The 27932-nt window shown below is 41.5% G+C and overlaps 1 protein-coding gene across 1 annotated transcript in view; it reads right to left on the bottom strand.

Moving 5' to 3' along the window:
- Positions 1-15876: 15876 nt before the first annotated feature.
- Positions 15877-27932, bottom strand: part of LOC132156404 (xaa-Pro dipeptidase-like) — an 85038-nt gene continuing 72982 nt past the window's right edge. The window contains exons 14-15 of the mRNA XM_059565408.1: positions 16501-16692; positions 15877-16327 (exon numbers count right to left, since the gene is read on the bottom strand). Coding sequence (XP_059421391.1) covers positions 16184-16327; positions 16501-16692 — 336 coding nt within the window. The 3' untranslated portion in view covers positions 15877-16183. The remainder of the gene's footprint in view (positions 16328-16500; positions 16693-27932) is intronic.

Here is a 27932-nt window from a genome sequence, read left to right as displayed (position 1 = left end):
GTGTATAGTTCAGTCAGCACATATCTGATTCAGTCTCTTGAAACTGAAACCGTGGTATACCACACATAATATGAAAATATCATATATATCACAGTACTGAATGATAACCATAATCATCATCATGTTAACTACAGTAATCCAAAATACTCAAAAGAGTACCATGGTTGTGCCACTTGATTTTCACACGCTGACCTGGGTTAACATTTTTCACATTGTTCAGTTTTTATCCTGGATTTTCAGATTTTTAAGTTTACACTGTACATTCATAAGCTGTAGTCCCCATTTTGATAGTTTTAGGTCCCGTCCAACTGATCTTCCTGTTGTGTGACGTGCACGCGCGCTCTGGGTTAGTCTGCGCAAGCGCGGAAAGCCCCGGTAGTGATCTCTCACGCGTGTACCTCACTCATTGTTTATTGTTTACCACACAATACGCCTCCAGTCTGCACTGTCTGAAATATAATGCAGTAATTGTAATTAATTAATTTGTTTATAATGCAGCCTATAATCGTTGCGATTATAATAAACACAACACATTACTCACTCTATTGACAGTGTGCCATTGGGTCCCTCTGGCATTGGACATCGCCTCCAGTTTATATGTGGCAAACTAAACACAACGAGCAAAACGCTGCTGCACAACAGCGGAGAAAACTCAGGATCTTCAGTCAGGCAGGTGTGTGATGCGATACTGTCAATGTCCTCGTCCTCGTCTTGTAGTTGTTCCATTCGTGACAACATATGCTCTCCACTTCTGTTGGCGTCTCACAACACTTGCTGCAAAAACACCACCAAGTCTCTCTGAGGCTTGAAGAGGTGCTGCTGCAGCGGATCGCTCCTGAGTACTTGATCTGTGTATTCTGGTTCAAATAAATATGGTTGTGAAAAAATATGGTTGTGTGTCTGTTGATATATTGAAATCGTCCTCCATTGCAATTTCCTGTACGTCTAAATATGTTTGGTTTGTCTTGCACTGGTCCACCTTGGACTGACTCGTCTTGGTCTGGTCCACCTTGGACTGACTCGTCTTGGTCTGGTCCACCTTGGACTGACTCGTCTTGCACTGGTCCACCTTGGACTGACTCGTCTTGGTCTGGTCCACCTTAGACTGACTCATCTTGGTCTGGTCCACCTTGGACTGACTCGTCTTGGTCTGGTCCACCTTGGACTGACTCGTCTTGCACTGGTCCACCTTGGACTGACTCGTCTTGGTCTGGTCCACCTTGGACTGACTCGTCTTGCACTGGCACACCTTGGACTGACTCGTCTTGCACTGGCACACCTTGGACTGACTCGTCTTGGTCTGGTCCACCTTGGACTGACTCGTCTTGGTCTGGTCCACCTTGGACTGACTCGTCTTGCACTGGTCCACCTTGGACTGACTCGTCTTGGTCTGGTCCACCTTGGACTGACTCGTCTTGCACTGGTCCACCTTGGACTGACTCGTCTTGCACTGGTCCACCTTGGACTGACTCGTCTTGGTCTGGTCCACCTTGGACTGACTCGTCTTGCACTGGTCCAACTTGGACTGACTCGTCTTGCACTGGTCCACCTTGGACTGACTCGTCTTGCACTGGTTCACCTTGGACTGACTCGTCTTGGTCTGGTCCACCTTGGACTGACTCGTTTTGGTCTGGTTCACCTTGGACTGACTCGTCTTGGTCTGGTCCACCTTGGACTGACTCGTCTTGCACTGGCACACCTTGGACTCGATCTTCAATCTCTGTGTAATCAATCTGCCTTACACTGAGAGTATGATACTTTTCTCTGATTAATTTCAACCACAGAGCAGGATATTTGGGTTTGAAGACCAGACGAACTAGATTACTATCAACATCGGATTTATCTATTGGATCAAACATTTTGAATAAAATATCTGGATTTTGACGAAGCTTCTCTTCTTTGAATAGAGATTTTTGTTTCTCAGTCCACCCTGTAAAACTTCCAGCATTTCCATACATGTTTAAGACAATGTTTTGTGTCAGAACTTTCACACTTTGATTCATAAATTCACCCCGTCTGTGTTTGCAAAGCGACAGGGATTGAATCGCTGTCAAAAATGGAACTTGCTGTATAAAGCAGAACGTTACGGAATTCGGCCATTTTTGAATGAATAAATCAAAAGCAAAAGTAGGGCTGTACATTTAATCAAATTTTGTTATGGACTTGTGTCTGTGAATATTGTGACGAGTCAGCTGCTTCCTCCCTGATTGTCACCGGCACCCCGTCCTAAATCGCCGCCCTTCACCAGGCTCCCGACTGGAGTGGGTGTGTGAGAGGAGGGGTAGCTGGACGAGTCAGGGCTGGCGGCGTGTGATGGGGCACACCTGAAGGAAATGGAGCCTCATCACCGCCGCTGTTTAAAAGCCACTAGAGGAAGCCGCCGCCCCTCGCGCCCCGGACCGAAGAGGGGAGCGCGTGCGGCTGCCGGACTCCGCCCCTTACCTGGACCCTTCTTCCATGAACACTGCCGACCTACACGAACCCTGCAGAATGACGAGGACACCAGATCCCCCGTTTGTTTTGGACACTCTCCCCCTTTGGCCACCTTTATCCCCTGTTTTATTAGATTTTCTGTTAATAAAAGCCTTTCAGAGGCCTGACGCCATGCCCACTGTGTCTGTCTTGTGCTCCTCCTGTCACTGTGGTGGAGAATGTGGGCAAGGCGGAGCCTAGACAGCGCAGTTGGGAAACATCTGGTGTCGTCACTCCCTCTCGCTTGCAAATGTTCGTGAGAACCCGGACTGGGACGGAGGAAAACCGGGGACAGCCTCCCAGCCACAAAAGGGGTAAGTGACTTCTCTGTTATTGTCATTTTACCCTGTGGTTGGTTGAGGCTGTCACTAAAACCCGGTTTCTCTGTCCCTGTTCCGGTGTGCTGTGAGAGGGAGGACTGCCCGGAGAGGAATCCCTGCCCACTCCGACCGTTTGGAGCCTGGTTGAGGATGGTAGCAATCTCGTGTGGGCGGCGCCTTGATGACGGGGATGTCACTTGGGAGGGGGAATGTGACGAGTCAGCAGCCTCCTCCCTGATTGTCACCGGCACCCCATCCTAAATCCCCGTCCTTCACCAGGCTCCCGACTGGAGAGTGATGGGGCACACCTGAAGGAAATGGAGCCTCATCAACGCCGCTGTTTAAAAGCCCAATGCGCCTCTCCTCGGGAGACCGGTCTCTTCCCCGTGCATGCACACTGGTGTCCTCGTGGGTCCAGGAAGGGTGCTTTGAGGGACTCCCGCGCCACTAGAGACGTGAGCTGCCGGACCCGCGATCCGGATGGGAACCGCACCCGTTTGCATGCCCGACGGGCCAGGATGCCGGGCTGTTCATCCCCTGCCAGTGCTGCGGCCAACGAGAGTGATGCGGCCGCTAGAGGAAGCCGCCGCCCCTCGCGCCCTGGACCGAAGAGGGGAGCGCGTGCGGCCGCCGGACTCCGTCCCTTACCTGGACCCTTCCTCCATGAACACTGCCCAACCTACACGAACCCCGCAGCACGACGAGCACACCAGATCCCCCGTTTGTTTTGGACACTCTCCCCCTTTGGCCACCTTTATCCCCTGTTTTATTTGATTTTCTGTTAATAAAAGCCTCTCCGAGGCCTGACGCCACGCCCTATGTGTCTGTCTTGTGCTCCTCCTGTCACAATATTAAAGGTTGTTCTATACGTCTCTGGGAATGAGCGCTCAAGGTGTGCTACTACACACACGCTGAAGCATGGGTGGTATTTTCACTATATTGACACATAATGTAGGCTACACATGTGCACGCCAGCTCGATATGAGAGGATTTCACCATTTCATTTAATAAAACTATCATCATTCATTTGTATTGTATACACAAACAGAAACTGCAATGTCTTTAGGACAACCTGTCAAAATAAGATTTCGGAATAACTTGAAAAAATTTAAACAGAAATATAGTAGGCTACTATAGCACAGTAGAGTATGCAATACTTCAAGTAGGCCTAATAGCTAATAATAAAAATAGTTTATTAAAAAAACACAGAAACTCTGTCTACAACCCACTAAAATAAAAGTTTGGTCTAACTCAAAGAAATTATGTAATCAATTGCACAGTAAAATGTACACACTTATATCTCCTATTACAGTTTTTTTCAGTCGCTAACAAGCGTTTGTCCAAACAGTTGTCACATTTGCAAAACTCTAAACACAGTTAGCACAGCATCAGTCTTTTGTGGCCATACCATTCACACATTTCATGTTGTTTTCACACAATATGCAGTCAGTGAACACATTTCCAAAATGCTTACATTTTCTTAACAGACAAGCTATACCTCCCAACAAAATTATGGATTGTTTTTGTAGTATTTACGAATGTTAACACACAACATCCCACAATAGCAAAAACAATATTCCAAATTGATAGACCTTCCGGTGAGAGATGGCCGCGTGAGTGTTTTGGCGTGTTGATGCTTTCAAATATTTGAATTAACTGTTGCTAAATCCGTGATTTATCGGTTAAAGCTGACCCTTATTGGGATTATAAAGTTTACACCTTCGTTCTGTGGCGTGAAGTGCCTAATTTTGGACAAAATTATGGGGGATCAAGACAAACAAGGGCGAACCTCCAGAAACAGTAACAAAAATGATATTGAATGTTGCAGCAGTGCTGCGGTGATGAAAGAACTGAAAGCAATTAACGCAAGACTGGACCGCATACAGATTGACATGGGAAAGCAAGTCAACGCTAGAATTGATAGCATGGAAAAGCAAGTAAATTCTAGAGTTGATAAGTTGTGTGAATCGATGGAGAAGATGATGTCTGAAAGTCAGAACGTTGTGTTGAAAGAGTTAGAGAAGGCCACAAAAGACATGAAGACAAATCTTGACATTGAGGTGGGAATTCTGTGTGCACGAATGGAAAATATCGAGCAGAAAATGTCTAAGAAAGAGGTTAAAAAGAAGAGTTTTGATCCAGATTTTTCGCTGATCATTGTGGGGCTGCCTCATTCAGAGGGAGAGGATTTAATGGCTAAAGTGAAAGACCTGCTGCACGTCGGCCTCGGATGTGACATTGCGCTCTGCCCCGCTGCGGTAGAGCGGATGCGGGCGCGTGGAGACCGACCTGGGCTTGTTAAAGTAGAGCTGAGCTCGGTTCAGGAGAAAGTGGCCGTGTTGCGCAGAAAATCGGAGCTGAAAGATAACGATAGCTTCAAGGACGTATATGTGTCTTCAGCGAAATCAACATGCCGAACGGATGATGGATTTTAACTTTAGAACTTTGATCCGTGAAACGGCAGTCGGGAGGGACTTCTACTTGGCAGCCAATGGACGTATGGTGAAGCGGACGCAGTCATCCCGGCGTGCGACGAGAGAGCCGGCAGCTGAGGGCGGTCATGCGTGAGAAGGGCTCGCCCAGCCCGTTAGGTTTGTAAATGAACAGTTTTTGTTAGTCCACTGGAATGTTAATGGGTGGACGCTGGCAAACTGTGAACTCAGGAGACTGCTACTTAAATCTTTAGACCCTGATTTAATTTCCCTTAATGAAACTCACTTATGTAATGATACTTTGGAGTTTGATGGATTTACTTGGTTTGGACATAATCGTATTGCCCATAAGAGGGCTGTTAAAGCCTCGGATGGAGTTGGAGTTGGATTCTTGGTTAAAAATTCTGTGTTGGAGCGGTATTCAGTTAGTATTGTTGATAAAACATTTGATGGAATATTTTGTTTACGCTTTGAGCATAGAGAATCGCAATATTCTTTTATTTTAATTTCATGTTACCTGTCCCCAGAATCATCTGTCTGGGGCAGGGATGCAGATCTCTTCTTCAGCCATTTATTGGCATTGCTATATAGTGTTACCGACCAGGTGGATTCAATTTATATATGTGCTGATGTTAACAGTCGAACCGGGGCTCTTAAGGATTATGAAAGTGAAGTGACATTCAGCCAAGTATGGTGACCCATACGCAGAATTTGTGCTCTGCATTTAACCCATCCGAAATGCACACACACAGAGCAGTGAACACACACACACTGTGAGCACACACCTGGAGCAGTGGGCAGCCATTTATGCTGCGGCGCCCGGGGAGCAGTTGGGGGTTCGATGCCTTGCTCAAGGGCACCTAAGTCGTGGTATTGAGGGTGGAGAGAGAACTGTACATGCACTCCCCCCACCCACAATTCCTGCCGGCCCGGGACTCAAACTCACAACCTTTCGATTGGGAGTCCGACTCTCTAACCATTAGGCCACGACTTCCCACAAATGGGAATGTGGAAGGAGATGACCTTGCTCCTCGAATAGTTTTGGACACGAATGTAAATAAACATGGTCATACCTTTATGGAATTTTTGAAGGACTCTAAATGTTGTATACTTAATGGGAGGTTAAATCCTGAAAATGACAACTTTACTTCTATTTCTGTAAGGGGTAAAGCTGTTGTTGATTACATAGTGACACCTCATGTTGATTTGAAAACATGTCTTGGATTTAATGTTTATTCCCCTTCTGAGCTTATTGACAGGGTTGGTCCAGAAAGTTTTAATTTGATTGGTGACCATAGCAGACTCCCTGACCATTCAGTTCTTTGTTTACGTTTTCAAACGGGGGAGGTAGTTCAGAATAATGTTGACCGTTTACAGCATGTAAAAAGACGAGACAGGAATTACCCTGTTGATTTTTTGTCTTCAAAGATGTGTTGTAGGGCTCTATTGGAGGTGATAGGTCAATTACAGGTTGTACAGGAAAATCAGGAAAAGATGGACCAGTGTTATACTAATCTCTGTAATCTTTTACATGCTGAGATGGAGAAATATTGTCCTGTACAAAAAATGGGTTCTACAAAGAAATATTACAGAGCTAAACAACCGTATTGGAATAATGAATTAAATGAGTTATGGTTGAAGTTGCGTTCTGCAGAGAGAATATTTCTTAAATGGGGTTTTGGGGAACCTGGGAAGAGGAGGAGGGCCTTGCATAGTGAATTCATTCAATGCCAGACTAATTTTGATAGAAAGCTTAGGTTCTTCAAAAGAAGGTTTAAAAGAGGCCAAGCCCTCAAATTAGAACAGTTACAAACTGGTAATCCTCAGCAATTCTGGAGGGAAATACAAAAGTTAGGCCCAAAAAAGAAAATATTAATACCCATGGAGGTTTTATTTGAAGGTGGTGGATCTTCTTCTGAATTTGGTCAAATATTAAAAAAGTGGGAAAAAGATTACAGTGAATTATATGCTTCTAATAGTTCAACTTTATTTGATGATCTTTTTTTAGAAGAAATTTGTAAAGTAAAACTAGAGCTGGAAATGGGTATGAATACTATATACTATCAAAATGATATACTGAACAGTGATATTACATTAGATGAGGTACTTAAAGTGCTAGACAAAGCCAAGGAAAATAAAGCTGTGGGCATTGAAGATCTCCCTAACGAGGTACTTAAGAACCCTAAGTTGTGTAATGTTTTACATTGTTTGTGTCACATATGTTTTCAAAATGGTATTATCCCATCTGAGTGGAATAGATCAATTATCAAACCCATCCCGAAATCTATAAAAGATGACCCTAGAGTCCCGTTGAATTATAGAGGGATTAGTTTGATCAGCACAGTCTATAAAATTTACTCAGGAGTCCTGAACAACAGACTTAATACTTTTTTGGAGGTTTATGGAGGGTTGGTAGATGAACAGAATGGTTTTAGGAAGAACAGGGCCTGTATTGATCATATTTATGTGTTATCCACTGTGGTGAGAGCCTGTTTGTACAAGGGTAAAAGTGTTTTTGCCTGCTTTGTTGACTTCAAAAAGGCATTTGATTGCGTTAACCGAGATCTTTTGTTGTTTAAATTACTTTCATTTGGTATCAATGGAAAATTCTATAATGCTATAAAAGCCCTTTACAAAGACCCCATTGCTTGTGTACAAATAAATAATTTAAGAACGGATTGGTTCCCAATGCCTTTTGGGGTGAAGCAGGGAGACTTACTCTCCCCTTCCTTATTTGCTTTTTATATAAATGATTTAGCTCAAGAAATTAAGCAGGGTAATTTTGGTGTGCCAATTGAGGACATGAATTTAAGTATTCTGCTTTATGCAGATGACATTGTTTTGATAGCGGAAAATGAAGTGAATTTACAAAATATGCTGAATATGAGTTTATGGTGTAGTAAATGGCGTCTCACTATTAATAGTGAAAAAACACAGGTTGTTCATTTTCGGGGGAAAGGTGAATTACAAAGTATTCATACATTTCAGTTTGGCCCTGTGCCCTTGAAGTATACTCATCATTATAAATATCTTGGTTTTGTTTTTGATGAAAATATGAAGTTTATAGAAGGAAGAAAAATACTAGCAGAGTCTGCAGGAAGAGCATTAGGTTCCGTGTTGAGCAAAATGAAAATGTGTACAGATATTGGTTTTTCTACATTTACACAATTGTATAAATCTTTGGTTGACTCAGTTTTGTTTTATGCTGCAGGAGTTTGGGGTTTTGAAGAGGTTTTTGATTGTAACTGTTCAAAATCGTGCTTTAAGGTGTTTTCTTGGTGTGCATAAACATGCAGCAAAGGTAGCGGTTAGTTTTTTTCAATTGTTTACACGCAATTTTGAAAACGGAGTTATTTTTGTCAAAATATAATCACAATTATCCAAACACCACAATCAATTAGCAAAATTACTAGATTGTTTGCAAAATGACACACTTCAGTCAAAACGTATACACATATTTGTGAAAATGCTATTTGTTTTCATTTAACCAACACAGTCATCAATGATCATACACTATTGCAGCCAGTTTCACACTGCTGTGATAAATAAAAAACACATTTGTAAAAAAAAAAAAAAAAAAAAAAAAAAAGATTTTTGGCCAGACATTCTTATTGTATGTAAGAGATAATTTGGGTGACAAAAAATAGTGAGAAACTCACAACATTATTCATGATTTGTTTTGAGATATAAGGAGAATGTAGACAAATACTGTAGGCCTACTATAACCATACCAAGCACTGCACAACACTTGATGCTGCAGACTGAATATTTCAAGTATTTATTTCAATACTTACAGTATTTCTTACCATAATCAGTTACAGTAAATCAACCAATGATATCAATTACTGTAAACAAATAAAATCTATAGACAAATAAAAACTGCATGAATTACAGCACATACACTTTGACTCTGAAGAAAAAGTAAAAGTAAACAGAAATGAAAGAAAACTACTGTAAAAGCAAAAAGAATACTGTAACTATCCGTCTCTCCGTCTGGCCATAAGATTTCATCCACATCACAGGCTATGTCTTCATTGGCAAGGCACCGTTGGAAGAATCGCCTTGTGTGACGAATCCATCCCTGCACTGAAGCTGCTTCAATAAGATCACATGCCTGTTCAATGGCCTGAATGAGGGGCAAACGGTCATAAGGCCTCAGGTCATATACCTTCCACCGCCCAGCTGAAAAAAATTCTTCTATAGGATTCAGGAAGGGGGAGTATGGGGGAAAAGTATAAAACTTCAAAATCAGGGTGATCATGGAACCAGTTCTGGACCAGAGCAGCCCGATGAAATGAGACATTGTCCCAAACGACAATGTACCGCATCTGGTCCACTTGGTGTAATGCTGTGACAATCTCATGCAATCGGTCAAGAAATGCAAGTATCAGATTTGCATTATAGGGTCCCAGATTTGCATTGTGGTGGAGGACCCCATTTTGTGTGATAGCAGCGCAAAGGGTGATGTTACCCCCTCACTGCCCTGGCACATTGGTGATTGCCCTGTGCCCAATTACATTTCTCCATCTTCTTGTTTTTGCAAGGTTAAATCCAGCCTCATCCACATATATAAATTCATGTTGAATTTCAGCAGCATCCATTTGCAAGACTCTCTAAAACACATAAAAAATAGGATGCTATTCAATATCTATAGCACAGTATTTTTTTTGGTACCTGGTATAAATGGTACCCGATACAGTTGCTTCATGTATATTGGATTTTTCTTTAGGATTCGACCTAATGTTGACAGAGAGACTCGTTGGATGTTATTGAAAATATTGTCATCATTGATATTGGCTTGGATTTCTCGTAGCCTGATACAATTATTGGCCAAAACCAGGTTCACAATGGCGGCCTCTTGTGCACGACTAAACATAGGGCCCCTTCCACCTTGGTGTCCTCGACCCTCAATCCTATGTAAAAAAAAAAAAAAAAAAAAAAAAAAAAAAAAAATAATAAATAATTATATATATATATATATATATAGCCTACTGTCAAATGTCACAGTAAACAATATTGATTATACAAGCTTCAGTTTCAATGTATACTGTGTGGTTAGCTTACCGGTTTTCTCGATGAAATGTCCGAATTACTGACGCAACAGTATTTCTGCTGAGATTTGGTTGAACTCTTTGTCCAGCTTCCATCAGTGTCAGTCCATGGTTGATAACATGGTCAATAAGTGTTGCACGGATTTCTCGAGTCAAATTTGTTCAGGTTCTATCACCTCTTCAAGTCCTTCTCTACCTCTTCCTCTACCTAGGTGTCTTCCTCTACCTCCTTCTCCTCTTCCTCTACCTCCTTCTCCTCTTCCTCTACCTCCTTCTCCTCTTCCTCTACCGCCTTCATCTCCTCTTTGAGCTCCCCCTCTCATTCGCCTTCTTCTTCTTCTTCTAACTCCTTCCATTTTTGTTGAAGACAGGTGAACTCACCTGCTGCCTTTTATAGCACACCTGAGTGCTGCGTTTTCAAATTAGCACATGTGTGCTTTCACACCTGGTAGATGTGTTTATCCAATTCGTTCATTAGTGTGGTAATTGGCAATCCGGTGCTTTGTAATTACAAGGAAGTAACCTCACAATCCTTATCTGTGTCTAAGGTGTGAAAATGTGTGTAGAGTTTTACAAATCACTGTGTGTAATGTTTTGCAAAAAGGGTGAAGCAGACATTGTGTGTAATGTTGTGCAAATCTGTGGAGGTGTTTTGCTCATTGGAGTAAAATTTTGCTAATTGTGTGGAAATTTTAATTTTAGTGTGTAAACAATCGTAAAAAACTGTAATGGGGATGCAGGATGGGATCCATGTATTGTAAAACAAAGGTGTGAAATGGTGCGATTGTGGAACCGTCTTGTCAGTCTGCCAGAGGAAAGGCTAACTAGGAAAATTTTTAATTGGGACAGAGTAAAGCATCACCCCTGGTCTGGAGAGGTTTCAATAATATTGTTTGCGTCTGACTTGCATATAATGTATCAAAATAATCTCCAATGTAATATAAATGTTGTCAGACAACGATTGTTAAGTAAATATGAAGATCAATGGAAACAGGATATATGGAAGAAGGGACATAAGGGACTCTCTTTTTGAATCAATTCAGTTAAAAAATCCTGATATTTTCTGGAAATATGAAGGGGAGATTTTGTGCTGGATGTTTGAAAATGATGTTTTTGCTTTGGCGAAATTTATAGAAAAGGCCTGGTATCTGCGGCAAAGTATTCTGTATCCCATATGAAAAGTCATTTTTATTTGTATGTGTACTTATTTTTATGGATTTAGTTATGTTATGTTAGGTTCTATGTTACGTCACGTGGCTATCTGGAGATAATTATTAAATTATTACTGTAGTGTCTAATAAGCCCATGAGGGCTGGGCACCTTGGTGCTTGACACGTAAATAAACAAATCAATCAATCAAAAATCCAAACCTTAGATACAGTATAAAAAAACCTCTGCTTCTGCAATGATATCAGTTCAAAAACAATATATCTCAGCTGATAATAAACAAACAATTGAATAATTGACATACAGCTGATTTATGTTGGGTAAATTGGGACAACCACAGCTGGTTCCAGTCTGGCTCAGTGGCAGGGGTTATTTTTTTCTATTACTATAAAAGGAGGACTTTGAGGAGTGATGTTTTTGGAAACAGAAATAGAAAAAGACAAACACTGTAATGTCTGGACAAGGAAGAGGAAGAGGAAGAGGAAGAGGAAGAGGAAGAACAAGAGCAAGGGGCCCAGGGAGAAGAGCAGGCCCCGTGAGAGATGCAGAAGGAGGTGCAGTGAGAGGAGCAGTGAGAGGAGCAATGAGAGGTGCAGGTGCAGTGAGAGATGCAGAAGGAGGTGCAGTGAGAGGAGCAATGAGAGGTGCAGGTGCAGTGAGAGATGCAGAAGGAGGTGCAGTGAGAGGAGCAGTGAGAGGAGCAATGAGAGGTGCAGGTGCAGTGAGAGATGCATAAGGAGGTGCAGTGAGAGGTGCAGGTGCAGTGAGAGATGCAGAAGGAGGTGCAGTGAGAGATGCAGAAGGAGGTGCAGTGAGAGGAGCAATGAGAGGTGCAGGTGCAGTGAGAGATGCAGAAGGAGGTGCAGTGAGAGGAGCAATGAGAGGTGCAGGTGCAGTGAGAGATGCAGAAGGAGGTGCAGTGAGAGGTGCAGTGAGAGGAGCAGTGAGAGGTGCAGGTGCAGTGAGAGATGCATAAGGAGGTGCAGTGAGAGGAGCAGTGAGAGGAGCAATGAGAGGTGCAGGTGCAGTGAGAGATGCATAAGGAGGTGCAGTGAGAGGAGCAGTGAGAGGTGCAGGTGCAGTGAGAGATGCAGAAGGAGGTGCAGTGAGAGGAGCAGTGAGAGGTGCAGGTGCAGTGAGAGATGCAGAAGGAGGTGCAGTGAGAGGAGCAATGAGAGGTGCAGGTGCAGTGAGAGATGCAGAAGGAGGTGCAGTGAGAGGAGCAATGAGAGGTGCAGGTGCAGTGAGAGATGCAGAAGGAGGTGCAGTGAGAGGAGCAATGAGAGGTGCAGGTGCAGTGAGAGATGCAGAAGGAGGTGCAGTGAGAGGAGCAATGAGAGGTGCAGGTGCAGTGAGAGATGCAGAAGGAGGTGCAGTGAGAGGAGCAATGAGAGGTGCAGGTGCAGTGAGAGATGCAGAAGGAGGTGCAGTGAGAGGAGCAATGAGAGGTGCAGGTGCAGTGAGAGATGCAGAAGGAGGTGCAGTGAGAGGAGCAGTGAGAGGAGCAATGAGAGGTGCAGGTCCAGTGAGAGATGCAGAAGGAGGTGCAGTGAGAGTGTTTTGGAGTGTGGAGTGGAGTTTGCAGTGTTTTGGTAAAGTTAGTGTGTGCGCAGAGAAACATGTGTTCTGTTTTGAAATGGAGAGTTAGTATATATTTAACAAAATGTGTTTTTGAGAAGAAAATGATCATTTTGGCCAATTGTGTTTTGTAGGTGTAAGTCTGTGTTAAGAGTTTAGAAAAATGATCTGAAGTATGGGTAAGCGCTTGTTAGCGATTGAAAAAAACTGTAAGTGAGATCACATTGTATGGTCACTTATTCCTTATATGAACTGTTTCAAACGCAAGACATTCATTGTATAAGATTAAGTTTGTAACTGGCAGCCTGTGCCCTTTTGTAGTGTGTACATATACTATTTATCATCAAATTGTGATAACTGTGACTAAATTCAGTATATATACGCCTCAAAAATTGAGTGAAGTGACATTCAGCCAAGTATGGTGACCCATACTCGGAATTTGTGCTCTGCGTTTAACCCATCCAAAGTGCACACACACAGAGCAGTGAACACACACACACACTGTGAGCACACACCCGGAGCAGTGGGCAGCCATTTATGCTGCGGCGCCCAGGGAGCAGTTGGGGGTTCGATGCCTTGCTCAAGGGCACCTAAGTCGTGGTATTGAGGGTGGAGAGAGAACTGTACATGCACTCCCCCCACCCACAATTCCTGCCGGCCCGGGACTCGAACTCACAACCTTTCGATTGGGAGTCCGACTCTCTAACCATTAGGCCACGACTTCCCCTAATTCCTTGCCCCTTCTCACCACCCCATCAATATTTTTCTAGATCCGCCCCTGCAGTCACATACTGTACTTGATTCCGTGCCCAGATGAAAACAAGTCTCCAAACTGGTTTGACCAGATAACTCTGAACCTGAAATCATGGTACTTTAATATGTGCCACACTACTGAATGATAAGCATAATCATCAAGGCAACTACAGTACATGATAAAAGCATTTCAAATGTTTACACACATTATCCCCGGGTCATTTTTGAAAACAAAATCCGGTTTTATTTTTTCAATGTTTCCCACTGTTCAGTCTTTATCCTGGGATAAGAATGAATTCTGGGGACTCAGATATTTATGCATTGATAAACTGAGAGTTAAAATTCATATTTACATATTTGTGCAATCAGTATCACAGTTAATCAATTAATCAATCAATCAATCAATCAATCAATCAATTGGGATTCTACATTCCTGATGGCACCTTCTATTATGCCCTGAACAAACTTTTTTTTTTATATAAAAGGTCTATTCTTCACTCCAATTTATTCATTTTCCGTCTGGGCTTGCAAAAGCAGTTTATAACACAGGGTTAAAAAACAAAAACATGCTAATAAAGTGTGAAAGATTTCTTTATGCTGGGTAAACTGAAGTGGGGTTAAAAAGGCAATGACCCGTGCTGTGAAAATCAAACAATATTCAGATTAGTTCCCAAACCACAGCTCAGTGAACAAACACACATCATCACAGACAATGATATACAGTTAGAAGAAAAAATCATGTTAAAGTATCTAATAATCCTCCTGTTCTCATGTGTTTTTCAGTCACATGTTTGATGAAATGTAAATCTGGTTCAGCAGGTTTGACACTGAACCGGCTTTATCAGTCCGGTGTTTAACCGCAGATCTAACAATATGATTCATTCAGGAATACAATGAAAATGATATGATGTTCAACATCTGACACGACCAGACCTGCAACATACCTAATAGCCTCCGCCCTTACATGAAAATCAAACTTCATCAGAATCATTTCAGGGAAGAGCTGAAGTTTCACGAGAAGAGCAGAATCACAAGTGAACTGCAGGAAGCAAACTAAAGAAACAAAACCACAATAAATGATGAAGTGTGTGAGACAAGACCTAAAGGTTATAATCCACACAATTCACAGCCAACTGATCGCAGTTACAGCACTCTCAGTCCACTATGAAAACCACATCGATGCTCTTGATGATAGTTTTGTCTCTGCTAACAGCTGAACATCTACATATGTGAGCAGCTCCTGTAAAGTTACTGGAACAATCCACAACGCTCGACCTCCCGTGAAAAGATCCCATAGCAAACAAACATTTACATTTATTCATTCAGTTGATGCTTTTATCCAAAACGAGGAACATCACAAGCAATCGTCAAGTCGACAACAGTCACATTTCACATCGCCAAGTTCATAGTTTAAACTACAATAATATTAACAGGAGCAATAGGAATAATACTGTCTTTAAACTGACTTCTAAACATAAAAGACCATTTGTTGTAAAAAAGGCAAGACGTGGATTTGAGGAGCCCTGTCTCTTTTGTTATGATAAACTTCAAGTTAGAAGACAGAAATCTTAAGAACTGAATTTCTCTGGATGGTAATAAACTAACAGAGCTGATATGAAGTGAACACAATGATGACGGAGCAAATTCTCTGCATCCAGCTGATTTACAGGAAAGAAGTTAATTTAATGGAAGTCAGGAGACTTAACCACAATCTTAGTACTGTTACACCCTCAAACTCAAACTGTTTTACACGTGTGCAGTTTTACACGTAAGCAGCAGGTAATCAAGCAGAGCCAGTATCTACTGGAATGAAGAAAGATGAGAATCTCCAAAACTGTTTGACAAGATTACACTTCAGTAATGTTTCAGATCAGCACTGTACAATCGGACAATAATGATTTCATACATTTAGATGTACATCTTTAGCTTTAATCATAGGATAAAATCCAAAAGACAGTTTTCTCCTTGAACTGTAACAGCGCTTGATTCCTACATCACTGAGTGTGAGGAGCTTTCTCTGTTCCTGCTATTCTACCAATTACAGTTTGACAAACACATCATATGGGATTTAAATAATGGCAGTAAATGACATTTCACACACGATTCTAAATGATGCTAGAAAAATCAGACCTTTATTAAAAATAAGCATTGCATTGTCTTACAAACTTGCAGAAAGTGTACAGAATATAATGCAGATGAGTTGAGTGAAGTTCTTTTAATTCAGGCTGCTTTTGTAAAGAATATCAAACTCTGAAAATTAAAGCAGAAAATGTTACACGGCTGCTACATGAAAGCATAAATGATCCTGTAATTCATCTGCAATCTGATTAATGGCTGACTGATCTCCCTTTATAGAGTCAGATATCAAAGATGCTTGTTTCTTTATATCATAATCATCATCTTCTTCTCTTCAGAGTTTCTGGCTGCTGATGGGACTGAAGGCTTTGGGTGTCAGATCCTCCATGAAGGCCTCGATCTCCTCCACGGTTCGAGGGACGCAGGTCAGCAGCTCCACGCCGTCAGCCGTCACAGCGATATCATCCTCAATACGCACCTGAGACACACACGAGGAGACATAATCATAGAAATACAGTCTGGACTTTCACAAATGTAGATTTATAATATCTGAAACAATGGCGCTTCAGTGCTTTTGATCGTAAAGTAATATCATGAAGATAAAACATATATATAGAGGTTTAGTTTGTGGTGGGTCTGATGTGTTCTGACCCCACCGAAGCCGCGGAAGCGTGTCAGGACGTCGTTGTTGATGAAGCCGCACTGCGTCGCTGATTTCAGAGCGTTATCCAGCAGGTGGTTGATGAAGTAGATCCCCGGCTCCACCGTGAGGACCATGCGCTCCTGCACCACACGGCCCATCCGCAGACTCTTCAGCCCCGGCTCATCAATGCGCTCGACGCCCTGAAACGCACCACAGACATGTTAACCACAGGAACCTGGAGAGCTTTGGGTTCAACCGAGGTGTCTACATTTAAAGATTTACATTTGAAAAGTTTACATTTTAAATTATGAAACCGAGAATTCCGCTCCTTGATTCTAATTGGCTGAGCTGCATTCAAAGCTGTTCTAAATCACTCTACAATGTAACATTAACCTTTGTTTACTTCTGTGTGTTGCTCGGCAACCACTTTGTTACAACCACAACTGTTTCTGAGGAGCTACATTGTGTCGTGGAAGAATACTGTTTTTATTAATATCAATTAGACTTTAATTTGCTCAGAGTTTTATTCTGTGGAACCTTGCTCTTCACGTCATGCCTAACAACTCCCCTTATCTGTTATAAATTCACTGCAAACCACGGCTTCTTGGGGCTTATTGCTTTAATAATTTTCATTTATTGCTTTATTAAAAAAAAAAATTATTTGAATGTTTAATAAATATGAAAATTGTTACAAATGTAATAGATATTAATATAATGTGGTTATGCATTATAATGCAAGATTTATTTCTTGACCACAGCTCTTCATATTAAGAAGTTTGCTTTACAAACGGGGAAATATTTCTCTTGATCTTTTAAAATTAACCAACTTGATGTACAATGAAAGCATGGGTTTGTAGTTTGACATAATACGAAATACATTATTTTAAGCATATATACGTTCAATTTGTATAGCACTTTTCAAAGTGAACATGTTTTCACAGCAGCTTTTCAGAAATTAATCATGTTACTATTTATAATATATGACACTGGAGCACAAAACCAGTCATAAAGGTAAATTTTTAGAAATTGAGATTTATGCATCATCTGAAAGCCGAATAAATCATCTTTCCATTGATGTGTGGTTTATTAGGAGGACAATATTTGTCTGAGATACAACTATTTGAAAATCTAGAATCTGAGGGTGTAAAAAAATCAAAATATTGAGAAAATCATCTTTAAAGTTGTTCAAATGAAGTTCTTAGCAATGCATATTACTAATGAAAAATTAAGTTTTGATATATTTATGGTAGGAAATGTACAAAATATCTCCATGGAACATGATCTTTACTTAATAAGAATGCAACCTCGCGTTAACAAGTGCAAGGTTTGGGGTTCGAATCCCCGGGAACACATGATAGGTAATAATTGATAGCCTGAATGCACTGTAAGTCGCTTTGAATAAAATGAATAAATTTAAATTAAAATTTTTAATGAATTTTAATTCAAATTTAATTTAAAGACGGTAGATAGAGGTAAGTTTCAAGATTAAAGCAATAATAGCAATTTTCACTGTTAATCCAAACAAAAACTCTCAACTTTTTATATTATTATGGTACTTTTATGACATTTTGAACCATTTCTACAATATTAGCTATTCTGAACCAATGTGATTTTGCTGAATGTTGTTCCTCACGTTTTTTTTCACATTTTTTTCCAGTCATTGCTGACTAATTCATGATTTCCAGATGTTTAATCTTTCCTGCAGATCTTGTGTTAATGTTGTGTTCTTGTTTTTTTTTCTTTTCTAGATCGTCTTTTTCTGCTTTAAGCTCTTCTATTCATTCTTCCACCTCTTTGTTTTTTAGCTTTTGTTTTCTTTTTTTCCCCACAACTTGTGTTATGTTTTCCAGATCTTTATCTTTCAGATCATCAGTTATTTCTTCAAGATCTCTTGCTTCATTTTCAATCAGAATTTCAACACCCTGTCCTTCATCAGTGTTTCTGACTGATGTCATTTCTAGTCAGTGCTGGTGTGTGAAGATGGTGAAGGTCCTGATTAAAACATCTTGTTAATCACCTCACCCTTATAAAACCTTGTGATTGCGCAAACCAAATGTATATAGTTCAGTCAACACATATCTAATTCAGTACACAGATGAACACCTGTCTGCTGAAACTGAAACCATGGTATATATATTATGAAAATATGATATATATCACAGTACTAAATGATAACCATATTCATCATCATGTCAACTACAGTAATCTGAAGCACTCAAAAGAGTACCATGGTAATGTCACTGTATAGAGATTTTCACACGCTGACCTGGGTTAACATTTTTCACATCGTTCAGTTTTTATCCTGCATTTTCAGATTTTTAAGTTTACACTGTACATTCATAAACTCATAAATTTCATTGTTTGTTTTTTTATTATTTTTTTGTATTTTATTTTTATTTTATTGTTTTTTAGTAATAGGCTATTACTAATAGCTTTTGGGTGAACGTGAACACACACACACAAAGAAGGATGCATTATAATAGTTTATGGCAAGTTTTAATGTGACAGCTTAACCCATACACTGTGATGACATTTACACAAAAGGATAATGTGTTCACAGTGCAGTAACAGTGAACTTGTCTATTAGATATATTTTTGTAGTCAAGATTTTAAGGTTTACATAGAAAGTGATATATACGTAGAAATGATATAGAAATCCAGAAATTAACTTTCAATAAACACACCCAGAGAAATATAAACTATAGTAAAAAGTGTAACAAATCTGTGTCAGATATAATCACAGTTGTTGTCCGACTTGAATGTAACAGAGAAGAGAAATACAGTAATTTAATATTCGGTTTGCTTTAAATCTGGTCAAAAGATGCAGATCTTGATGTCTTCAATCAGCTGTAAACATGATCTCTGTGTGGAAGAGACAAACATAAACTGCTGTTATATTCATGCTCTCATATTATTATAAAGTAAACATGAAAACAGAACAGAATCACAATTCTTACATGCACTCAGTGTATAACCATACAGAGATGTTTGACTGGCGTTAGTGTATCTAAGGACTGTTTGCACTTGTACTGGTTGTTTTGAAGGTACATGATGATAAATTTCATTCACCTTTAGGGATAATGGATCGTCTGAAAACGTCCTCATTACATTTTATGTTTAATGTAAATTCAGCTAAAGTTCTGATGACAGAGACTTGCTAGTATTTGTTGAATACGTCTGGTTGAACAAACATCAACACATCTAAATACAGATGAAAGCTTGAAAAGTAGACACATTCAATATCTAAATATAGTTCCTGCATTTTCGTAGTTCATGACAAAATTTACATTGGGGGTAGTCAACATTTGATTTTGGCTGTTTTTCTCAACATTTAACAAGTTTTTCTCAAAAAAACAACGACAACTTTTTTGTCATTATTTAATATTTTTTTTTAAGTCACTTATAAACAGATAAACCAAGCAAACACCATTCAACTCACTGAAATTTGTGGTTTTATGAATATTATTAATTGATGATATTCTATACACAAAATGTATTTTATTATAAATTTATGACATAACCATGTACAATATTTACAATATTAATTTGCTTACCTCATGTTTTTGGCAGCTCTTCTATAATTGTCTCATTGTCTTATAGTAAGTGCTTCCATTCCTTCTTGAATTTCAGCATTTTGAATTCTCTGCAAATTCTTTCTAAATTTTTTACAAAACTTTTTCAATGCATTCACATTTCCGTTGATTTCAATCACTGGTCCACCTTGGACTGGCTCGTTTTGGACCGGTCCTCCTTGGACGGGCTCGTTTTGGACCGGTCCTCCTTGGACTGGCTCGTTTTGGTCCGGTCCTCCTTGGACTGGCTCGTTTTGGTCCGGTCCTCCTTGGACTGGATCTTCAATCTCGCTGTTGTTAATCTGCCTAACACGGAGTTCTGGATACTCTTTTGCAATTAATGTCATCCACCGAGCAGGATTAGTGGGTCTGAAGACCAGACGAGCTAGATTATTCATTCTGGATGGATGCATTGGAATAAACATCTTGAAAAGAACATCTGGATTTTGATGAAGCTCCTCTTCTTTGAATACAGCCTTTTGTCTCTCATTCCACTCTAAAACATTTCTAGATTTTCCATATATCTTTCTGACAGTGTTTCTCTGCATTTGTGCTGCCATTTCTAGTCAGTGCTGGTGTGTGGGGATGCTGAAGGTCCTGTTAGTCACCTCTCCCTTATAAACCCTTGTGATTGTGCAAACCATACAGAAGATGACAGGAGCTATTCTTCAGTCAGCACATACTTGATTCCGTGCCCAGATGAAAACAAGTCTCCAAACTGGTTTGACCAGATAACTCTGAACCTGAAATCATGGTACTTTAATATGTGCCACACTACTGAATGATAAGCATAATCATCAAGGCAACTACAGTACATGATAAAAGCATTTCAAATGTTTACACACATTATCCCCGGGTCATTTTTGCAAACAAAATCTGGTTTTATTTTTTCAATGTTTCCCACTGTTCAGTCTTTATCCTGGGATAAGAATGAATTCTGGGGACTCAGATATTTATGCATTGATAAACTCAGAGTTAAAATTCTTATTTACATATTTGTGTAATCAGTATCACTGTTTGGACGAATACACAGTTAATCAATCAATCAATCAATCAATCAATCAATCAATCAATCAATCGGGTTTTTATATTCCTGATGGCACCTTCTATTATGCCCTGAACAGAATCTTTTTGATATAAAAGGTCTATTCTTCACTCCAGTTTATTCATTTTCCATCTGGGCTTGCAAAAGCAGTTTATAACACAGGGTTAAAAAACAAAAACATGCTAATAAAGTGTGAAAGATTTCTTTATGCTGGGTAAACTGAAGTGGGGTTAAAAAGGCAATGACCCGTGCTGTGAAAATCACTTGTGTGTGTGTCAAGACAAAAACTATATTCAAATAATATTCAGATTAGTTCCCAAACCACAGCTCAGTGAACAAACACACATCATCACAGACAATGATATACAGTTAAAAGAAGAAATCATGTTAAAGTATCTAATAATCCTCCTGTTCTCATGTGTTTTTCAGTCACATATTTGATGAAATGTAAATCTGGTGCATCAGGTTTGACACTGAACCGGCTTTATCAGTCTTGTGTTTAACCGCAGATCTGAAAACATAAAAATAAAAATCATATGATGTTCAACATCTGAAACACCCAGACCTGCAACATACCTAATAGCCTCCGCCCTTACATGAAAATGAAACTTAATCAGAATCATTTCAGAGAAGAACTTAAGTTTCATGAGAAGAGTGAACTGCACGAAGCAAACTAAAGAAACAAAACCACAATAAATGATGAAGTGTGTGAGACAAGACCTAAAGGTTATAATCCACAAAATTCACAGCCAACTGATCGCAGTTACAGCAAACTCTCAGTCCACTATGAAAACCACATCGATGCTCTTGATGATAGTTTTGTCTCTGCTAACAGCTGAACATCTACATATGTGAGCAGCTCCTGTAAAGTTACTGGAACAATCCACAACGCTCGACCTCCCGTGAAAAGATCCCATCACAAACAAACATTTACATTTATTCATTCAGTTGATGCTTTTAATCAAAACGGGGAACATCACAAGCAATCGTCAAGTCGACAACAGTCCCATTTCACATCGCCAAGTTCATAGTTTAAACTACAATAATATTAACAGGAGCAATAGGAATAATACTGTCTTTAAACTGACTTCTAAACATAAAAGACAATGATGACGGAGCAAACTCTCTGCATCCAGCTGATTTACTGGAAATAAGTTCATTTAGTGGAAGTCAGGCGAATCTTAGTACTGTTACACCTTGAAACTCAAACTATGATCTACACGTTTGCAGTTTTACACGTAAGCAGCAGGTAATCAAGCAGAGCCAGTATCTACTGGAATGAAGAAAGATGAGAATCTCCAAAACTGTTTGACAAGATTACACTTCAGTAATGTTTCAGATCAGCACTGTACAATCGGACAATAATGATTTCATACATTTAGATGTACATCTTTAGCTTTAATCATAGGATAAAATCCAAAAGACAGTTTTCTCCTTGAACTGTAACAGCTCTTGATTCCTACATCACTGAGTGTGAGGAGCTTTCTCTGTTCCTGCTATTCTACCAATTACAGTTTGACAAACTCATCATATGGGATTTAAATAATGACAGTAAATGACATTTCACACACGATTCTAAATGATGCTAGAAAAATCAGACCTTTATTAAAAATAAGCATTGCATTGTCTTACAAACTTGCAGAAAGTGTACAGAATATAATGCAGATGAGTTGAGTGAAGTTCTTTTAATTCAGGCTGCTTTTGTAAAGAATATCAAACTCTGAAAATTAAAGCAGAAAATGTTACACGGCTGCTACATGAAAGCATAAATGATCCTGTAATTCATCTGCAATCTGATTAATGGCTGACTGATCTCCCTTTATAGAGTCAGATATCAAAGATGCTTGTTTCTTTAGATCGTCATCATCATCTTCTTCTCTTCAGAGTTTCTGGCTGCTGATGGGACTGAAGGCTTTGGGTGTCAGATCCTCCATGAAGGCCTCGATCTCCTCCACGGTTCGAGGGACGCAGGTCAGCAGCTCCACGCCATCAGCCGTCACAGCGATATCATCCTCAATACGCACCTGAGACACACACGAGGAGACATGGACATTTTGAACCATTTCTACAATATTAGCTATTCTGAACGAATGTGATTCTGTTGAATGTTGTACCTCACATTTTAGTCAGCACTTTTTTTTCCTAGTCATTACTGACTAATTCATGATTTCCAGATGTTTAATCTTTCCTGCAGATCTTTTTCTTTTGTTTTTCCAGCCTTTGTCAGATCTTCTGTTTTTCCCCAGCTCTTGTTTTTTTTCTTTTCTAGATCTTCTTTTCTGCTTTAAGCTCTTCTATTCATTCTTCCACCTCTACCTTTGTTTTTGTTTTTTTTTGTTTTCTTTTTTTCAACAAATTGTGTTATGTTTTCCAGATCTTTATCTTTCAGATCATCAGTTCTTTCTTCAAGATCTCTTGCTTCATTTTAATTTGATATTTAAACACCCTGTCCTTCATCAATGTTTCTCACCGATGTAATTTCTAGTCAGTGCTGGTGTGTGAAGAAGATGAAGGTCCTGATTAAAACCTCTGTTAATCACCTCATCCTTATAAACCCTTGTTACTGCACGGACCAAACGTGTATAGTTCAGTCAGCACATATCTGATTCAGTCTCTTGAAACTGAAACCGTGGTATACCAACCATAATATGAAAATATCATATATATCACAGAATCTATATATCACTGAATGATAACCATAATCATCATCATGTCAACTACAGTAATCCGAAATACTCAAAAGAGTACCATGGTAATGCCACTTGATTTTCACACGCTGACCTGGGTTAACATTTTTCACATTGTTCCGTTTTTGTCCTGGATTTTCAGATTTTTAAGTTTACACTGTACATTCATAAGCTGAATGTACAGTGTCTGACTGATTTAATGATGTGTATCTTTGGAGACTGGAAAGTTTCTGCATGTTTTTGTTTACATAGATTGTGTGACTCTATCAAAAAGTATTGCATAAAGAACTCTTAAAGGAATAGTTCACTTTCAAATAAATGTTTTATATGTTTTAGCTTACCTCAAGGGCATGCAAGATGTAGGTGTCTTTGTTTCCGCAGTAGTCCCCATTTTGATAGCTTTAGGTCACGTCCAACTGATCTTCCTGTTGTGTGACGTACACGCGCGCTCTGGGTTAGTCTGCGCAAGCGCGGAAAGCCCCGGAAGTGATCTCTCGCGCATGTACCTCACTCATTGTTTACGGTTTACCACACGATACGCCACTAGTCTGCACTGTCTGAAATATAATGCAGTAATTGTAATTAATTCATTTGTTTATAATGCAGCCTAAAATCATTGCGATTATAATAAACACAACACATTACTCACTCTATTGACAGTGTGCCATTGGGTCCCTCTGGCATTGGACATCGCCTCCAGTTTATAAGTTGCAAACTAAACACAACGTGCAAACGCTGCGGTACAACAGCGGAGAAAACTCAGGATCTTCAGTCAGGCGGGTGTGTGATGCTATACTGTCAATGTCCTCGTCGTCGTCTTGTAGTTGTTCCATTCGTGACAACATATGCTCTGCACTTCTGTTGGCGTCTCACAACACCTGCTGCTAAAACACCACCAAGTCTCTCTGAGTCTTGAAGACATGCTGCTGCAGCGGATCGCTCTTGAGTACTTGATCTGTGTATTCTGGTTCAAATAAATATGGTTGTGAAAAAATATGGTTGTATGTCTGTTGATATATTGAAATCGTACTCCCTTGCAATTTCCTGTACGTCTAAATATGTTTGGTTTGTCTTGCACTGGTCCACCTTGGACTGACTCGTCTTGCACTGGTCCACCGTGGACTGACTCGTCTTGCACTGGTCCACCTTGGACTGACTCGTCTTGGTCAGGTCCTGACTCGTCTTGGTCTGGTCCACCTTGGACTGACTCGTCTTGGTCTGGTCCACCTTGGACTGACTCGTCTTGCACTGGTCCACCTTGGACTGACTCGTCTTGCACTGGTCCACCTTGGACTGACTCGTCTTGCACTGGTCCACCTTGGACTGACTCGTCTTGGTCTGGTCTGGTCCACCTTGGACTGACTGGTCTTGCACTGGTCCACCTTGGACTGACTCGTCTTGCACTGGTCCACCTTGGACTGACTGGTCTTGCACTGGTCCACCTTGGACTGACTCGTTTTGCACTGGTTCACCTTGGACTGACTCGTCTTGGTCTGGTCCACCTTGGACTGACTCGTCTTAGTCCGGTCCACCTTGGACTGACTCGTCTTGCACTGGTTCACCTTGGACTGACTCGTCTTGGTCTGGTCCACCTTGGACTGATTTGTCTTGGTCTGGTCCACCTTGGACTTACTCGTCTTGCACTGGTCCACCTTGGACTGACTCGTCTCGCACTGGTCCACCTTGGACTGACTCTTCTTGGTCTGGTCCACCTTGGACTGACTCGTCTTGGTCTGGTCCACCTTGGACTGACTCGTCTTGCACTGGTCCACCTTGGACTGACTCGTCTTGCACTGGTCCACCTTGGACTGACTCGTCTTGCTCTGGTCCACCTTGGACTGACTCGTCTCGCACTGGTCCACCTTGGACTGACTCTTCTTGGTCTGGTCCACCTTGGACTGACTCGTCTTGGTCTGGTCCACCTTGGACTGACTCGTCTTGCACTGGTCCACCTTGGACTGACTCGTCTTGCACTGGTCCACCTTGGACTGACTCGTCTTGCACTGGTTCACCTTGGACTGACTCGTCTTGGTCTGGTCCACCTTGGACTGACTCGTCTTGGTCCGGTCCACCTTGGACTGACTCGTCTTGCACTGGTTCACCTTGGACTAACTCATCTTGGTCTGGTCCACCTTGGACTGACTCGTCTTGGTCTGGTCCACCTTGGACTGACTCGTCTTGCACTGGCACACCTTGGACTCGATCTTCAATCTCTGTGTAATCAATCTGCCTTACACTGAGAGTATGATACTTTTCTCTGATTAATTTCAACCACAGAGCAGGATATTTGGGTTTGAAGACCAGACAAACTAGATTACTATCAACATCGGATTTATCTATTGGATCAAACATTTTGAATAAAATATCTGGATTTTGACGACGCTTCTCTTCTTTGAATAGAGATTTTTGTTTCTCAGTCCACCCTGTAAAACTTCCATCATTTCCATATATGTTTAAGACAATGTTTTGTGTCAGAACTTTCACACTTTGATTCATAAATTCACCCCGTCTGTGTTTGCAAAGCAACAGGGATTGAATCGTGGTCAAAAATCGAACTTGCTGTATAAAGCACAATGTTACGGAATTCGGCCATTTTCAAATGAATAAATCAAAAGTAGGGCTGTACATTTAATCAAATCTCGTTATGGACTTGTGTCTGTGAATATTGTGACGAGTCAGCTGCTTCCTCCCTGATTGTCACCGGCACTCCGTCCTAAATCGCCGCCCTTCACCAGGCTCCCGACTGGAGTGGGTGTGTGAGAGGAGGGGCGCTGGACGAGTCAGGGCTGGCGGCGTGTGACGGGGCACACCTGAAGGAAATGGAGCCTCATCACCGCCACTGTTTAAAAGCCAAACGCGCCTCTCCTCGGGAGACCGGTCTCTTCCCCATGCATGCACACTGGTAAATGGTAAATGGACTGCATTTATATAGCGCTTTCAACAGACCACATGGCCATCCAAAGCACTTTACAATTTGCCTCACATTCACCCATTCATTCACACACCGACTGCGGTGTCAGCCATTCAAGGCGCCATCCAGCTCGTCGGGAGCAGCTGGGGTTAGGTGTCTTGCTCAAGGACACCTCGACACTTGGTCAGGTGGAGCAGGGGATCGAACCACCAACCTTCCGGTTTGTAGACAACCTACATGAACCACTGAGCCACTGCCGCCCCTGGTGTCCTTGTGGGTCCAGGAAGGGTGTGTTGAGGGACTCCCGCGCCACTAGAGACGTGAGCTGCCGGACCCGCGATCTGGATGGGAACCACACCCGTTTGCACAGCCGACGGGCCAGGATGCCAGGCCGTCCATCCCCTGCCAGTGCTGCGGCCAACGAGAGTGATGCGGCCGCTAGAGGAAGCCGCTGCCCCTCGCGCCCCGGACTGAAGAGGGGAGCGCGTGCGGCTGCCGGACTCTGCCCCTTACCTGGACCCTTCTTCCATGAACACTGCCGACCTACACAAACCCCGCAGAAAGACGAGGACACCAGATCCCCCGTTTGTTTTGGACACTCTCCCCCTTTGGCCACCTTTATCCCCTGTTTTATTAGATTTTCTGTTAATAAAAGCCTCTCAGAGGCCTGACGCTATGCCCACTGTGTCTGTCTTGTGCTCCTCCTGTCACAGTGGTGGAGAATGCGGGCAAGGCGGAGCCTAGACAGCGCAGTTGGGAAACATCTGGTGACGTCACTCCCTCTCGCTTGCAAATGTTCGTGAGAACCCGGACTGGGACGGAGGAAAACCGGGGACAGCCTCCCAGCCACAAAAGGGGTAAGTGACTTCTCTGTTATTGTCATTTTACCCTGTGGTTGGTTGAGGCTGTCACTAAAACCCGGTTTCTCTGTCCCTGTTCCGGTGTGCTGTGAGAGGGAGGACTGCCCGGAGAGGAATCCCCACCCATTTCGACCGTTTGGAGCCTGGTTGAGGATGGTAGCACTCCCGTGTGGGCGGCGCCCTGATGACGGGGATGTCACTTGGGAGGGGGAATGTGACGAGTCAGCTGCCTTCTCCCTGATTGTCACCGGCACCCCATCCTAAATCGCCGTCCTTCACCAGGCTCCGACTGAAGTGTGATGGGGCACACCTGAAGGAAATGGAGCCTCATCAACGCCGCTGTTTAAAAGCCCAACGCGCCTCTA

The sequence above is a fragment of the Carassius carassius genome, chromosome 13 (assembly GCF_963082965.1).
Source record: "Carassius carassius chromosome 13, fCarCar2.1, whole genome shotgun sequence".
Taxonomy (NCBI): Eukaryota; Metazoa; Chordata; class Actinopteri; order Cypriniformes; family Cyprinidae; genus Carassius; species Carassius carassius.
Note: the sequence above shows the minus strand (reverse complement) of the source record. Positions and strands in the feature narration are given on the sequence as shown.